Here is an 18,229-nt window from a genome sequence, read left to right as displayed (position 1 = left end):
TAATGCAACTAATATTTACGATGTTTCTTTCCCTTTCAGGTGAGTGTCTGGGCCATTCCAAAACTAGCAATTTGCGATTTCTAGGGTAAGCCGTACACAACAGCAGAGAACTGTATGAATTGGCAATAACAATATTAAATTCTACCAGAGAACACGTCCATCCAAGACCTCCTTTTCATACGTATCGGGCTTTCCTCAGTATCTATTCCGTGAAACGTGTGTGTGGTTTAGGTTTTTGTATCTTTGGGCTTTTCGGCCAAAAAAGAAACCCTTGGAAAGTGGAAGAGACCGGGCACAGAGCTCCATTGGTCCCCCACTTGGCCACCTCTCCTCTCACTTTTCAGGGCTTAATTTTCCAATGTGCAACATGCAGCATCTGCGAGACGGAGAGAGTCGGCGGGAGAGAGCGAGAGAAAAGAAGGTAGTTAGAAAAGAGCGAGCCAGAGTGGTGATGAGGGGTGCGGTGCTGATGGTGGTGGTGGTGATGGTGATGGGGCAGTGGAGCTGGTTGATGGTAATGCCATGCCGATGGTGCTGCTGATGTTGGTGGCTGCCATTTCCAGTGTGTATTTAGCAAAATGTTTTGCTGTTGCTTTTGTAGTTTAGTTTTCCCACTTCCAGGCATCAGTCAACTACAGTTGCAACATCAGCTTGCAACCAGCACCAGGAACCTGTAACAACAAAAGGTTCGCAACAGAGCCCGGCAGAGCCACGAAGAGCAACAACCTCGATTCGTGGTTTTGTGTCTATTACCACCACGCACCCGCCGCCTCCCACCACCCCCTTCTAAGCCCCGCTTTGCAGTTCATAGGGCTAACACTGGGGTTCCCCAATGAAAATGAAACATCTCCATCCGAGTAATGCAACGCTGCACTCGAGTTACTCAAATTAAGAAGTGGCCCTTGCCCCAAGCTTGTGAAACACAGGAGGCATTAGGCAATCATTGGTTTTGGTTTTTTATTTCAGATATTCACAGTTTCGGGGCTACGTTTCGGTACTCAGCTGCGCTCTCCTTTTGGCCAACTATTTGTGTTCATTGTAATGCATCTTGTTTGGGCTGGAAATAATACAAAATGAATATTAAAATAAAAGGCGATCTTAGAATCATTGGCAGGAGTCATTTAATTCATCTTTTTATGCATCAGAATGGGTGGTGGAGCGTTGGCCAAAACAATTGACTGCTCTAAAGCAAATTGGGAGAATCACTTAGGTTCCTGTGCTCATTTTTCCTCACATTCGCATAAAAATGAGAAAGTTCCAATCGTCACCACATTCCTATTTAAAGTATATATGTTTAAAAGTATGTTTATTTGAAATTGAAGTATATTTAAAGAGAAATATCGGTTTAGTGCCGATTAGTGCCTGGGCAAAGAGTCTTATTTCTGAATAATTACTATGTGGGTCTGAGGATTCTGAATATGATAATGCAGTAGGTTGGCTGATTTAAGCCAGTTCCCAACCATTAGGCCCTAATCATTTGGGCCAATAATCAACCCAATAATTCACCCTTCGCACTCGATATTCCAAAAAGTACAAAGCTTCCAAACCCATTGGCCAGAGACCAGTGGTGTTGGGGTATTGAAAATCACACAGTCACAGTTTATGGTTAGGTAACTCCTCTCAGAGCTCCCCATGGCCAAGTCTTTGGTTTGGCACCGATATGCGAATGAGATGGTTGGCACAGTTGGCTCAAGTGCGAGAGGGACGGGGCTGCGACACTCGCATCCTGCAACACATATCGCATCGCAAGTGCAATGCGAAGAAGCAGGCAGCAAATTGGGAACACATTCGAGAGGTTTCGGGGCTAATAAGTGAAGTATCCGTAATTGTTTGATGGCCAAGTCTTGCTCACACATTTTCGGGTGGGCGGGTTGTCGGGTGGTAGTGCGGTGCCGGTGCAGTAGGGTAGGGGGCGTGCCTCTGTACTAATCCCACATGCAACACACAAACAGACGCACAACGTCGGCTCTAACCCAGAAATCATAATTCTCTCCCAGGCGGATTATAAATGCTCGGTGTGTCTGTATTGGTGAGTGAGTGCGTGGGTGTATCTGTGAGATGCGTGACTTGCATTCGCAGGATGCGCGCGCTGCATTCGGTAAAGTACACACACCATCACACAGCGGCAAACCCACACACTGACACTGCAAGGAACAAACGACGACAATGGCCCTCAATCACAGTTTCTAGGCGAAACTGTGAATGTGGCGACAAGGGGCGCACAGTGCAGGGGGAGTCACCGAAGGATTGGTGGAAAATGGTGGAACATTTTCGGGAGCCGCCAACCCATTAGCACGATGGGAATGCGATGACGAGCCCAGCCTCGGTTGGCTGGCTCTGCTGAAAGCATTTTCCTCTGCCTATTTTAATGGTGCCGGGCAAGACTATATACAAGTATTGATTTAATAGCATAACTTATTGTTCAAAATAGAAGAAGCTATATAGTAGTGGGATAGGAATGGTCAAAACATAGGCTTTCCTTTTCAAATTGCTTAAAGCCATACCCTGTCCTTCCGCACCGCTAACATATCCTGCCTCAGATGTCCATTCTGTATCCTAAACACTTTTTTAAAGGACCAAAACTCCATTATTATTTTGTCGTAGGTTTGTTGGAGGTTAAAGGTACCTTTTTAAGGCTATCCGCTTTTATAAAACCCCTTCAGCTGCAGTTCCCCAGGCCCTTTTATTTCACAAAGTTCTGGGAGATTTATTTCCATTTGCATAACATGTGCAGTACATGACTAGCTGTCCCTTTCTGTAGGTGCCGAATTTTGACAGTTTTCCTGAGGCTTTCCGCTACTAGTTCCGCCGCGTGTGGCACCACTTTTCCCTCCTCTCGCCAGTCGCCTTGTGCACTCCCCTATTTCCGTATTTCCTGGCACCATTTTTTTACCCTTTGCCCGTGGTTATGTTACTCTTCTATGGCTTTTCTGACCTTTGTCAGCTGTGGCAGGCTCGGGAAACCTTTCGATGCAGTTCTCGCATGCTCATCCCGCCTTAAGCAGCAGATCCTCCTCTCCTAGGAAACCTATTTTCCTGTCGCCTTTTGAGTTATTTTGTTTTCAAGTGCGTTTGCTTAACTTGCATCAGTCCAAAAGTGTCGGTTGCCCCGGGCAGGAGTAGTGTATGCATGGAAACCCCCCCAGGATTCGGCTGGATGTAGTTGGTTGTGTCACGAACCAAAAATTGTGCGCTGGCTCAATTCTATGAGTCCATAACTCAGCTAACGATACCAGCACCTCTCTCGCTCCCCCTCTGCTCTCCGCTCTGCCTCGCTCTCGCTCCGTCTCTTTCCAGCATTGTGGGGGAAGGCAGCGGCCCTCTTATTCGCCCAAGTGAATGGCCATCTCTTTCTGGCCGCGTTTTTTGGGGCCATCAGAAATTCTCCGAAGAGAGGAGTCAAAGCCAAAGCCAAAGCTTCGCATCGCAAGTTGCCACTTTAAGTTGGTTCCGTTGGCTGTCGTTGCCGGGCTAACGGTGGCCCCCACTCAGTCCCACACCCCCACATAACCCCGCACTCACACACTCTCGTTCAGGACCCTCTCGCAAAAACACATGTCCAAGGAAAACGGAAGTCTCATCGCAGAAAAGTCAAAAAGGAGATGAAAACATACAGAAGAAAAACTGGCTGGCAATGCCGAAAGTGGAACTGTTACAGGGTAAAGGGTTGATGAATATTCAGCGATGATACTCCAAAAACTTCTGGTAAATATCAATTGCCGACAACAGAGAAACATATTCAAAAACAATAGGATCGTTTAAGAAGCAAACTTTGAACAATGTGAAGTGAATCGCTAAATTAAGTCTTCGGGAAGTGCCAAGCTCCGATTAAGTTTAGTAATTGGCGCTTCAAGAGTCTCCCAACTTCGGGAAAGACTTTAAGCCGTTTTCAAAACCGCAAAGGGGTTTTTAGGTAAAAGCATGCTTTTGAACGCTGTTGTTGAACCTCCTACGGCTTCCGTATTCATTATCTTCAACCTGCGAATCCATGATGCAAGCTTTAAGTTTCCGCTTAAGTTCAACTGCGTAGAACCCCCAAAAAATCATAAAAGCTGACCTAGCGCAATCGAACCCCTTGAAATCCGGACTATCGAGGTTCGATTGCTGTTCGATTGCAACACGCAACCTGCGACATGCAACATCCAAGTGGATTCCAATTGGGAGCTTCGTTTGTTGTCATCGGCATCTGCTGATGTTGCTGCTTTTCAAACTGTGTCAGAGTTGCAGTTTTTTCATCTATGCTCTAGCTTTTTGCTCGCAGCTTACAAAACCAGTTGTAAATGAAATGCGGGAGAAAGGGAAGAAGAAAGGTGGGGGCACTGAGCCCCCTGAATGGCAAGAGCAGGAGGGGACAGGGGAGCATGACCGAAGGAGGCAAGACAGAAACTGGCACTGTCCTACGAAAAAGAGTCCCTGTGTCCCTGTGTGGCGAAAAGAACACGCCTGGGCCACTGCTTCGCTACTGAGCATGTAAATATGGACTCATGAGCACACCATACCCCCAATGGGACACCAGAGGCCGCAAAAAAGTAACCACAGCAATACAGATAGTAGCATAAAAATGTCAACGATTTTTTTTATTAGTGTAGTACCTAGTTATCCCTCTATGCTGGGCCTTAATCATTTAGTGGCGGTATTGGGTTGGACACTATTGCCTTTGGGCTCGCACTAGAAGCTGATTTTGCGACCAAACTTGGGAGGCATTAGCATTAACATTAACGTTACACAGGCTGCTCGACTCGAGGCAAGTCAGGTCCTTTCCCTCTCTGTTACCACCTCACTCCGTCCTTTTGCAGCCAACCCCTGTCGCATTTTTCACTCATTTTCCCCCCATTTCCATTCCCCAGCGCCCGCCCCGCCCCCGCCCTCGATTTTTCTTTTATTTAGCGTGCTTCTTTCTGTTTTCTTGTGCTTTAACGTTGGCTTTGGCTTCTTTCTATGGCCGTCGTTGCGACGCCGACTGCGCTGCCACTTTCTGCTGCACACACACAAGGGCAGCGTAGCACTCACAGACACACCAATACCCACTCACGTATTTACTACATTCCTCAGTACTTGAAGCGCCTCCGGAAGTGATGGTTTTCATCTCTGCGGCGGTGCGTCGCGAATTTTGAGAGCAAACAACCGAAAAAGCAATAGTGAACGCAGAAGTAACACAAATTGTGCAAATATCGGAACGGAAAGGCTGTAGGGGAAATACATAGTTTGATAAAACGGGAGCGGCAGAAGCTGCGTTAATTTTATTTTTGTTTGGTGCTCAAAAACAAAGCAAAACAGGATTTGTAAGTTAGGACATCGATAATTTGTCATGTGGGTGTCCAACGAATAAAATTGAACGCGAGAGCAGAAGACCCAGCTGGAAGAATGCGAAGCAAAAGAAACACCACCGATTTGGGTCTACTACAGCGCACCTGCATTGTTGGCGGAAAATCGGTGAGATACTAAGCTATATAAACAGTTTAGACGTTGACTAATAAACCAAAACACCATTCCGCTAAATGTTTTATTGCATAAATGACTCCAAATACCCATTCAAATGAATTCATAAATGAAAGAACTGCCCAGAAAATGTAACAAAATCACTCAAATTAAATCAAGATAGCCCGAAACAAAATGAATTTGTCTCCTTGGACCCACAACAAATTTCCCATTCATATTCAACCAGAAAATAATAATTAGTCAAGCAAAGTGTATAGGGGCCCTCTTCTCCGCCACTCTCCCTCTCTTTATTGAGCTTTTCAATATGCCAAATGAGAGCCCAAGAATACACATGCGCGCGAGAGCGAACCAACGAGAGCGAGAGCAGAGCAACACACGATTTGATTCGCTACTTCACATGACTTTTTTAAGCTTCTGTCTGGCGTTTTTTGCCGCTGCTGGGCGCCTGTTACATTCTGTAGACTGCAGCGTCATTGCAGCGACGCTCACCCTTGGATTTGTTGTTATTTTTAAAAGCTACAGCAGCGTCAGCAGCAGCACCATTAGAAACTCCAACTTTATTCGAATAAAATTTCACAAAACGTGCGACAAGCGAAACGAAAATCAAAAACCGCAACGAACTTTAACTACAACAATCTGTAGCTATGCTCGCATACAGGTAAGAGACTCGACGTGGCCTGTGGTTTGTCAAGAGTGGGTGGAGGGGAGGGGCAAGTGCGAGAGGGCGAGACAGACCGAGTGATGAGCGGCTGTGTTGATTGTTTTGAGTGGCCGCTGGGGGGCGCTAATTTGCTTTTCTCAGAGGGCTCCCACACAGCCAATAAAATTGTGTTAGTACAGTGGAGGTCCACTAAATGGATTTATTAACAGCAGTAATAGCGCAGAAACAAGGAATTAGAACCTTTGCATAGCCATCTCTGGATTTCTTTCTTCAAATACCAATAAAGTAATTTCAATCGAAATTTCTAAAGAAAATATCATCACATGTGCATACATATGTATATTTTTATCTTGTAGTCGCTTTACTCACAATTAGTGTCATTGTTGTGCTTTTGATTGGACGATTATTTGTGGAGGTGAAATGCTTGTTCGCGCATTCTTCAGTTCCAGTATTTCCAGGTGGCACCGTGCAACAAATACAGAGTAATTTGGTTCAGTAATCGGATGTGGCGAAACTTGTTATCGTTTTGGGGATAAAAGTTAACTAAAAGCCACAGACAAAATATACCCCAACCTCAAACCTATACCCCCATGGATTGAAGTGAATTAAGTTTAAAGTGAAATTTTAATATTGTTTGTTTTATGTTGTCCAATCGTTAATTTTTTCGTTAAAAATTCGTTAATACAATAAGTATTATGTATTTCGTGATAGAGTGACAACCCTGTGCAATTAATGCTCTCTCCGGCTATCCCACTCGCTGGCCCACATCCCACATCGTTCTCCGGCGCTCTGTTATGCTCTCTGGCTGTTGTTCCCGCTGTTTGCCTGTTAAATTGGCGGTTAGACGCGCGCGTCAGGTAGAAAGCGCGGACACGGATGCAGCACCACACGCCATAAGGCGTCGATTGCTTTGCTGAGCAGTGCCTAAGCAAAGCTGAGAGCAGTCAGTCAGACCCTGCTGCCGAGGACTTCCTTTTTCTATTCTCAGCGGTGGTTGTTTGTCGGCTTTTTTTTTGTTTCTCCTGCTACTATCAGCAGCTTCAAGTTTATCGATTTTTTTTTCTGGCGCTCCCCAGCTAGCTGCTCCCACTGCTCTCTCGCTGGCACTGGTCTCGGGCAAAGCAACGACACTCTCTTTAACTTGTGTGGCTGCTGGCGATTGCTGCGCGCCTGTTCTTTCCCTCGAATATCGAATCTCGATTTCGATGAGATTTTGTTACTAGCCAACTACACAATACGAAACCGCACTCAACCCATCCCTCCAATTATTTATTTATTATATGGATTACAAATGCCTCTTCAAAAGAATGCAAAAATGTAAAACAGCAACGGACGGCAGATCGAGAAAAAACAGCGACAGACGGGTCTGAAATTCTTAGCAACGGTCGTCGCACTCACCTTCACCATATCACAGAACTCGTATGGTTGTGTGTATTTGTATCTGAACCCAACAAACCTCACCACTCGACAGCTGCTGGCTCTCGCTTCGCCTCTCTCTGGCTCTCGCCTTGATTTCATCATATTTAATTCCGTTTAAATGAAAATGAACTCAAACCGATTACCTAGCAATATATCCCCCCGATTCCGATTTCCTACTCCTACGGCGGCAGCAACTATATATATAGCAATCTGGCAGACTTCTGGCAAACAGAACGTGCAAGCGTCGCGCCTTGCAGCCAACTGAAGTGATAACATGCGGCCAACTGGCAGGGCAGCAACAGCTACGCATACAGATACGGATTCAGATACAGATACTTATACAGGGGCAGCTACACTGGTATACAACTATACAGATATACGGACCCTCTACACCAAACATAGCAGCGCAGCAGCAGCACCAGAGGCAGTAGCGATGGGCAACGAACCCCAACATTTTACCAACAACAACAGCTATACATACAACACGTATAAAACAGCTAAAGATACAAAAACAACAGCCACTCAACAGTCAAGTGTTCGGCTTGTGGCCCAGGCAAAAAGCGGCGTGTGAAGTGTTTCCTATACAGCCCACATCACACAATGGCGAAATAGACCGACGAGATGATACCCTCTAAGCTGTGTCAATTTGAAAAGGATTAATTATCATAAATCCCACATTGCTATGAAAAAATGCATCGTCACCATACAATTACCTCTTGATTAGGTTCTAGAAGGTAACAAATGGATATACCCCCGTTAGAGGGTACTGAAAATCGACGAGTAAAACGGAAAGAGATGAAAAAACGCAAACAAAAACGAAAAAGTATAACGAGGCAGGCCGACAAAATTGCAAAGCTCTCCGTGTGCGCGCGACCCCAAAGCTTAAACCGTTGAGTCGAGGACTGACTGCCGCCGAGTGTGGAGTGTTGAATGAACACGCACGAACACGTTCGCATTCGCAAAATGACAGAAGCCGACACACACGGGCTGTCAGCAAATTCTCTCACACAAATCCAAAAACCAGAACACATGATTAGCCTAGTAAAATGAGCCATAGCTATGCACCGCACTATGGTTCAGTCGGCCGATTTCTGTTGCTGAAACTAATATCTGAATAATATTTCTAACTAATACCTAAATAAACAAGAGATGGACCTAAGTAGATCGAAGACTGAGGCACACTCCTAAGACTGTTATGAGTAGCACTCAGAAATAGTTTTTTAGTTGCGGAGGTGTCAACTGGATAGCCAAATTACTTAAAAGAATCCTTATATTGGAGTTCAGCTACATTCAGTGTCCCAAAAAGTATGCTATGTTTTTCTAAGGCAACCCACTGTGCTTATCTGACCCTTTCCCTTTTCTCCATGTGCAAGCCAGTAAAAAAAAATAAACCGGTTGCACTGCTTACCGACATTTTCCGCTACGTTGCCGGCTAGAAAGAGATTCGGGGAGCCAGAGTACGGGTGTGTATGTGTGTGTGGGTTGGGGGGAATGGAGTCTGAAAGAGCACCGTTGGATGGGTGAGACGATGGGGTTAGCCCCACGAGAGAAAGAGAACGAGAGAGAGAACAAGAGAGCATAAGCAGCAAAGAAAGGTCGTCGTGTTGTTGATTTTCGTTGTCGGCAAGCCGAACAAGTGTTCATGTATCTGTGTGTTGGAATAACTGTATCTGTGTGCTGCCATAACCGGAAGGTCGCTTTTACCACACATTTATTATGGAAAATCGCGTAATCACTGTCGTATCACATTTTTCTTATTTTGGCTTCTTGGACGAGAGAGTGGTGAAAAAATACGAACCACAGAGAACCAAAAACAGAAAAAGGGAAAGAAAGAGGCAGTATAGCTTTCTCTGTCCTTAGTCTGTAGTCCTGTAGCTCGGTGTTGGTTTGTTTTATTTTTAGAAGGCTTCAAACTTGTTGCAAGGTGCTCGCATGTTTGATGTGCGAACTCTATGCAAACTTTACCTTTTTTTTCTCTCTTTTTTGCTTTTTTTCGCTCTTGTTTGTTTGCTTTATTTTCCCCATCTTGGCATTAAAGCTCTCGGGGGTCCATAATTTTTAGTATGGCACTCGCTGATTAAATGGAAGGCGGCATTATGCACAATTTCGATTGGATGACATGGTACTCGTTCGCACGAAAAGGGTTGCCACCAAACTGTATTAATCATTAAAAACTTGAGCTTGCTTGAAAAAAGCCTTGTATCTGACAATTGAGGATTGTGTGTATTATTTTTTGAATTACATTAATGAACAAATAATATGTGAGTCGAGGTAGCCCAAGGCATTTCATTTATTCGACATTTGATTTAATTTGAGGAAGTACTCAATGCCTTTTTTATCGTTTTGTCTTTAAGTTTCACACCTTTTACTACTTGCTTGAATTTTGAATTGTCTGACATATGTATTTACTCACCCATTTCTGGGAGCTTTTCTGTTTGTGTTTTAGTTTTTTCCCCATTTTTTATATTGTACTTTCGGTTGAGCTTTGCCGTTGCTACCTTTCGCCCGAAAAAATCCGCACACACAGACAGCTACAGAAATTTTCCAGCTCTGGGGATCTCGCCGATATTCCAATGCAATTTTATTCGAGGCAGGGGCGTGGGCCTGGTGGCTGGCTGGTTGGTTGGTTGGCTGGCTGGCTGGCTGGCTGGCTCCGACGGCTAGGGTGTGTATATGTACATATGTATGTAAATTAACTAGAAGTTTAAGCCATATTTTATATGAATATTATAAACAATTATTTGGGCACTTGCCACCAAGCTCTTTTGAGTCTTTATAATATAAACATTCCCACACTCGCATCTAGCACCCTAACGGAAGACCAAGCTTGAGAAATGAAATAAACAAATTCCCCCTATTGAGCCGGCCACGGCAAAAACAACATTAGACTAAACATCCGCTAGAATCACGCCACTGCGGCTCCCCTTTTTAAGCATCCGTATTGATACCCAAATTTTCCATGCTGATCACAGCAATCCCATTCGGGAAATTCTCTTCGGAATTCAATTCGTAATATACTTCGGGAAGATCCCGAACCAAGAAGGAAAAGAATCAGCTCAAGCCTGGTCAGTCGGAATCTAGCTTAGGTTAAGATATAATGCCTTGTTAGACTTAAGATCGGAATGAAACCTAATAAAGTTTAAATATATATTTTTTTAAAAGTTAAAACCCGTCGTGATTATAATTGGCGCCCAACGTGGGGCACGCGTTAATTAAAAATATCGATTAAAAAAAGATATTCGCGAGTGCCTCAAATAAAAATCATAGACCTGAAAAATAAAGGTTTCTATGTAAAAAAACTTATATCACGTACCGGTAATAACTAGAATAACCTCAACACCCAAAGTGGAATTTTTCAAGAAAAAAGTGACACAAAAGGAGAACAAAAACAAAATATACAAACTAAATAAATTTTGAACCACCAAAAAGTGAAAAATCAAACGAACTCAAAAAAGTGAAAAAAATTAACCCTCAACGCCCTAAGTGGAATTTTTTCAAGAAAAAAGTGACACAAAAGAGAACAAAAACAAAATATACAAATGAATAAATTTTGAACCACCAAAAAAGTAAAGAATCAAACGAACAAAGTGAAAAAATTAACTAAAATAAAATTACAAAAAAAAAAAAAAAAAAAAAAAACACACAAACACAACAAACAACCCCGACAAACAAGAAGATAAAAAAGAAAAAGATTAAAAATAAAAAGTAAAAACTTAAACAAACTCGAAAAAAGTGAAAAAAAAATTAAATAAAATAAATTAAAAACCAAAAACCTATATTTAAAAAAAAAAAAAAAAAAAAAAAAAAAAAAAAAACGGCAGAAGACCCCCCACTCAACGGAAAAAGGACTGGGAAGGAAGAAAAAAAAAAAAAAAAAGCAATTTCATCAGAGGAACACCAAAAAAAAATCACAAACGTGAGATAGATTATTGTTTAGTTTTATAAAAAAAATAAATAATTAAAAATAAAAAACACATCAATGTAAATCCTATTTTACACACCGACACTATATTGAATTTATATGTAACCTTTTTTTTTTTCCTCCTCTATTGTGTTTTTATAAATCCCCGTCTCAAAATATGTCTATATATATTTCATATAATATACCAATTATATACTAAATTAAATTCAAGAAAAAAATTGCCTGCTGTTTTGCTAAATAGTGATTAATACTGGAAGAATTAATAAACGCTTTAAGAAACTTTAAAATGACAGACTCAAACGGTCCATCTACTAGCCATAGCGCTAATTTAAGCCGACAAACACCTGAACAAACACTAACATCAGACCTAATTGTCCGATTGATAGCTAACAACCTAACACCACTACATGAGGAAATAAAAACGTTACGTTCTCTCTTGGATTCCAAATCCAATTTAGTGACCGAATTCCAAATCGAACAGATTGACGATACCATTCCATGCGACGAAACACTAGAAATAGTCAAATCCGTTCCCCAATTTTCTGGAAATTTAGACAATTACGTAGCTTGGCGAGAAGCCGCTGAAACAGCAATGGGACTCTATGTCCGCAAAAGTCGTCGGTACTTTGTAGCCCTAACCATTTTAAGAAACAAGATTGTAGGCAAAGCCAATGACGCTTTAACAAACCATGGAACCGTATTGAACTTTGACGCTATTTTGGCCAGACTCGATTTTGTCTTTAGCGACAAGAGGCCAATCCACATAATCGAACAAGAATTAAGCGTGCTGACACAAAACAGATTTTCTGTTATGGACTTTTATAATTTGGTTAACAAAAAGTTAACCCTCTTAATAAATAAAACCATAATGACGTACGGAAAAGAAAATCCAATAACTACAGAAGCAAACCTCAGACATAGACAAAATGCCTTGAGGGTATTCATAACTGGCCTAAACGGCCCAATTTCTGGCATGTTATTTTCCCTAAATCCTCCAGACTTACCAAACGCTCTAGCTAGAGTTCAAGAAATGGAGAGCAATCATATGAGGGCACAGTTCGCTTATCGTTTTAGCGCACCTCAGCGCCGTTATAACGATAACCAACGAAACCAAAACGAACCATATTATAGATCTGATGGTCAGAATCAGGGCAATCAATTGCGCCTGAACAGAACCAACGACAATTACAAAAATTATAACGGACAAAATCCCAATTATCAGCATAACAATAGAAGTTCTCCTCAGAATAATAATAATTCCCAAAATAAAAATAACCCCCAAAATAGTAATAGCTACCAAAACCATAATAGCTATCAACACAATAACACTCGGTATAATCCCTATCCAAGTTATAATACTTGGACTCAAAGGAATAATACATACCAAAACAGAAGCGAACCTATGGAAGTGGACTCCAGCATCCAAATCCAAAATAAAAATAGTAACCAAGTATTCCCAAATGGTGAACAATACCAAACTACAAATAGCCTCCAATATAATTCATTCCAACAACCAGAACAGGCAGTTAAACGCGCACAAATTGAGTCATCTGCTCAACCTAGAAACAAACAAATGCGCATAAATAATATCAAAGAGGAACATTTTTTAGGAGAAGAATAGGTCTGCCACACATATTACGATTTGACAAAAAAATTAATAAAAAACTTAATGTTATGATAGATACAGGAGCCACAGCCTGTTACATAAAAAAAGGTACCTACCAAAACGGGATAGAATTGCCCATTTACAAAAGAGTATCCACGGTTAATGGATACTCAACAATAAAAAAATGCCACTACATAACAATTTTTCAAACAAAACAAATTTTTTACGAAATAGAGGGCCTAAAGGCAGACTTATTAATAGGATACAATTTACTAAAAAAGATAGGAGCAGTCATTGACACGAACAATGACACACTAAAATGTAAGGGAAAAATCGAAAAATTGCACTATGATGAAAAAATAAATTTATTAGAACTAAACAAAGAAACAACCATACTTCCACTAAAAAAATATATATTAGACAAATATTTTAACTACGAAAATTTGTCAAGCAAGAATTCACTTAGCATAAAAAGTTTGGGATATATAAGCCCCAAACACGCCGTCGACGCTCATTCCGACATATACACTTTAGAGTACTCAGGGTCCAAAAACTCTGTCAGCGATATTTCCGAAAATTATAAATGCAACAGTTTGGGGTACATACAACCCGAACACGCCGTCGATGTTCAATCCGACACACACAATTCGAAACACTTAAGTTCTAAGAGCACCATCAGCGATACTTCTGACAATTTCAAATCTAATAGTTTGGGTTATATAAAACCCAAACACGCCGTCGATGTTCATTCCGACACAAGAAATTTGGAATACTCAGGTTCCAAATGCACCAAAAGTCAGATTTCCGACAACTACCCCTCAAGTGGTTCAGGGTACTCAGACACTGAACACGATGCCGATGTAAAATCCGATTCAAACGATATAAAGAATATAGATAACACGGCCGAAAATATTTTTGGCATAAACAATGTAAAAAACAATATAGACGAAACCGATACAGAAAACTACATTGAACTAATAATAAGCACAATAAAAAAAGTACATTCAGAAATAAATACAAATTTACCATTCCGGACGGACGTTCGCTGTGAAATAGACACAATAAACGATAAACCGATTTACTCAAGGCAATACCCATACTCACAAGCAGTAAACGAATTTGTTAATCAAGAAATACAACGAATGATTAATGATGAAATCATTAGACCCAGCAAAAGTCCTTATAACTCACCCGTAATTGTAGTATCAAAAAAAGGTACTAATGAAGATGGCACCCCTAAACATAGATTATGCATCGATTTCAGGAAACTAAACCTTAGCACGATTCCAGATAGATACCCCATGCAAGATCCGACAGTCATTTTATCAAATCTAGGAAAAGCTAAATACTTTAGTACTATAGACTTAGAATCAGGTTTCCACCAAATTTTGATGAAAGAATCAGACGTAGAAAAAACTTCATTTTCAATTAACAACGGAAAGTACGAATTCATTAGAATGCCATTCGGGTTAACAAACGCACCTCGAATCTTCCAGAGGGCAATGGATGATATACTTCGAGAACATGTTGGTAAATTCTGCCATGTCTACATGGATGACATAATTGTTTTCTCTCACTCCCTCGAACAACATTTCAAAGACCTAAATTCAATCATTAATATTTTACATAAAGCCAATATGAAAATATCATTAGAAAAATCTCAATTTTTTAAATTAGAAACTTCATTTTTAGGATATGTAGTAGCGCAAAACGTTATTAAAACCGATCCTCAAAAAATAGACACCATATCGAATTACCCAATTCCCAAAAATATCAGAGAGCTGCGTAGCTTCCTGGGTCTCACTGGGTATTATAGAAAATTTGTAAAAAACTATGCAACCATTGCCAAACCCCTGACTAGATTATTAGAAGGTTCCAATGGAAAAATATCCAAGAGGATGTCAAAAAATGTTTTAATTACTCTTGACGAGACTGCAATACAGGCATTTAATGAACTCAAAGAACACCTAATTTGCCAAATAGAACTGGTCCAACCAGACTATTCAAAACAATTTACATTAACAACTGACGCATCCGACGTAGCCATAGGAGCAGTACTTTCTCAGGACGGATACCCAATCACTTTTATATCAAAAACCCTTAACAAAACTGAAAGAAATTACGCGACTAACAAAAAAGAACTTTTAGCAATAGTATGGGCATTAAAAAACCTAAGAAACTATTTGTACGGAGTATCAGGAATTGAAATACATACAGACCATCAATCACTCTCATACGCAATTTCGGATAAAAACCCAAATGTGGAATTAAAACGATGGTTCAATTACATAGAAAGCTTCAGGCCAAAAATTTTGTATAAACCGGGTACTACCAATGTAGTAGCAGACGCACTGTCCCGAATTGAAATAAATAATATTACAGAAGATGAAGACGTAGAATCCACGGATTACGGAACCCAACACTCAGCCGAAAGTAGCTTTAGTAACATTATAGGCGAAACAAAAAAACCACTTAATCAATTTAAACAACAACTTTTAATAGCAAAGGGAAAATTCACAATTCATGAACAGATAAATGTATTTGAAAATAAACGTCATATTATTGAATATGATCAACCAGAAAACTTAGTTACAGTCCTTAAAGAATATCTACAACCCAATATTAATACAGGGATTCATTGTACTCCTGAAGTGTTGTATGAAATTCAAGTTCAATTAAAAAATAACTTCATTAATAAATTCGTATATACAAAAAGTTTTGTTGTAGACATAACAAATAATGACGATAAAGCAATAATTATAGAGGAAACACACTGTAGAGCGCACCGAGGATTAGATGAAAATTATAAACAAATAACCAGATTATACTATTGGCCGAATCTGTACAAAAAATTAAAAGAATATATAACAAATTGTGAAATTTGTAATACGAACAAATATAATAGAAACCCGACTCAAATACCTATTGGAGAAGCCCCCATTCCAAAAATAGAAGGCCAACACTTACATATTGACATTTTTTACGCGCAAAATCTAACCTTCTTAACTTGCATTGATGCCTATTCCAAATACCTCGTTGTAAAAGAAATTACTAACAAAAAAAATATCGATATAAAAGTCTATGAAATACTTCAAACATTTCCCCAAGTTAAAACGATTATGACAGATAACGAACCTAGCTTTACATCAGCACAATTTAAATCCTTCCTACAGCGTTCTGGTATTTCAATCCATTACGCAGACCCCAGACATAGCCTTTCGAATGGACAAGTTGAAAGAGCCCATTCAACCCTAACTGAGATAGCTCGTTGTATTAAAGATGAGTACCGTCTCCTAGAATATTCCGAAGTTATTATAAGAGCAGCAAAAAGCTACAATATGACAATTCATTCAGTAACAAATCAAAAACCATACGACATTTTATTCAACAAAATAGATCACAGTGACTTACCATTAAAACTACAAACAGCACAAACTAAAATGTTAGATTATCATAATAAAAATAAATTAGATAAAAATTATCATGTAGGAGAAGTAGTATACGAGAAAATACACGGAGAAAGAAACAAATTAGGTCCCAGATTTAAAAAACAAGTCGTTCAGGAAAATTTACCCAATAAAGTAATCATTAATAATAGGAAACGAGTTATTCATAAAGACAACATTAAATAAGCCATATTTTACAGAAAATGGAAATACCATTTATCATCACCATTTTGATAATCACTTGCCACTCCGAAATAATCGACTACACTAACAACGAATACCTACTACTGAAGAATGAAAACGATGTATTGACGTATGACTCATTCGAGGACCTCTTTCATATCACAAACCTAAGTTTTTACAAAGAAATAATTAGAATAGAAGATAAAAATACTAACAACAGCAACTCAGATTCAGACTGGGACATTTCCCAAAATCTAAACATTATTAAAATTCTTATGTCCCAATTAATACCATCAAGAAATAAAAGGGGCATTAACGAATTGGGCACAGCATGGAAATGGCTAGCAGGTACACCAGACCATGACGACTTAATAAGAATAGAAAACAAAATTAACGAACTGACAGAAAACAATAACAAACAATTCACAATAAATTCACGTATATTTCAAGAAGTCCAACTTATGACCAAAATTCTTAACACAATCGTTGTTAACAAAGAAACAAAAGTAAGACAACACCGACTACAATTAATTACACTTGATATCCAAAATTTAATCGATACAATCACCTTAGCAAAAATAGACATTTTTAATACGAAAATACTAAACGAACAAGATATTAAAGAAATATTTAGACACGAAAATAAACCAGTTGTACTATCAGATCTGTTAGACATCTCCACTTTTAAAATAATAAAAAACCAAGACCTACTTATAATATACATAAAATACCCAATTATAAACAATATCTGTAGCTTGTACACATCAAGGGCAATTGCCCAAAATAATGGAAAATTAATAATAGACGATAAGACAGCATACTGTAATGGAAAATTCTATAAAATAACAAACTTTAAAAAAGAAATATTCAATAACTATTGTAAACTCTCAAACGAGAGCTCGTGTTTTATAAATCTCTTAAATGGAAAAAAGGCAAACTGTTCAAAAATACGAGAAAAAAATAAACAATTTGAAAATTTAGATGAAGGCGCTATTCTCCTCACTGGAGAAAATATTGTAAACGAAACAAAACTAAATGGCGCATTTTTGATTTTATTTAATGAAAGCATAATTATCAATAATATAAAATACATCAACGAAAAACAGAAAATGTTGGATTATATATCACAGTATAAATACAATAATTATATAATAACAGATTACATATTTTCCAACGATTCCGAACTAAGTTTAGACAACATAAGCATTATAAACCCGTTTGTAAAAATAGGAAATACAAAAATATCCCTTGAACTCATATTATTAATTGTAATACTTATCCTTTGTGCCATATATAAATCACGTAAAATAATATTCAAAATGCTAAAACAAATTCAATTAAAACGAACCAATATTGAACAAGAAATAGAAATTCCAAAAAACGAAACCACTGCAGAATCCATTGCAGAAGTTGAATCTGAAAGAAATATTGAAATAACATTTGCCGAACTTAATAATAAAATCACCTCCCTCACCGCACAATTGTAATGAATCGGGACGATTCATCTTAGGAGGGGGAGAATTAACTAGAAGTTTAAGCCATATTTTATATGA

General features: G+C 39.5%; 1 protein-coding gene and 1 long non-coding RNA gene across 8 annotated transcripts in view; one reads left to right on the top strand and one right to left on the bottom strand.

Annotated features, from left to right (window-relative positions):
• Positions 1-18,229, top strand: part of LOC6501918 (neurogenic protein mastermind) — a 75,362-nt gene that overhangs the window by 9,075 nt on the left and 48,058 nt on the right. The window contains exon 1 of one of the 4 annotated variants that reach the window (XM_014904180.3): positions 5,035-5,433. The exons of the other annotated variants lie outside the window; for them this stretch is intronic. Coding sequence (XP_014759666.1) covers positions 5,365-5,433 — 69 coding nt within the window. The 5' untranslated portion in view covers positions 5,035-5,364. Of the gene's footprint in view, positions 1-5,034; positions 5,434-18,229 lie in introns of those variants that run through there. 4 annotated transcript variants of the gene reach the window in all.
• Positions 933-7,800, bottom strand: LOC116655123. Of its 4 annotated transcripts, none has more exons than XR_006507751.1 (3): positions 7,499-7,800; positions 6,470-6,537; positions 933-1,057 (listed from the first exon to the last, which is right to left on the bottom strand). It is a non-coding gene; the product is annotated as an uncharacterized LOC116655123 (long non-coding RNA). The 4 variants fall into 4 exon arrangements; XR_006507752.1 differs by having other exon boundaries at positions 6,470-7,607; positions 7,663-7,800; XR_004310279.1 differs by having other exon boundaries at positions 6,470-7,800.

Source organism: Drosophila ananassae, chromosome XR, assembly GCF_017639315.1.
Source record: "Drosophila ananassae strain 14024-0371.13 chromosome XR, ASM1763931v2, whole genome shotgun sequence".
In the NCBI taxonomy this organism is placed as follows: domain Eukaryota; kingdom Metazoa; phylum Arthropoda; class Insecta; order Diptera; family Drosophilidae; genus Drosophila; species Drosophila ananassae.
This window is presented reverse-complemented; position numbering and strand designations above follow the sequence as displayed.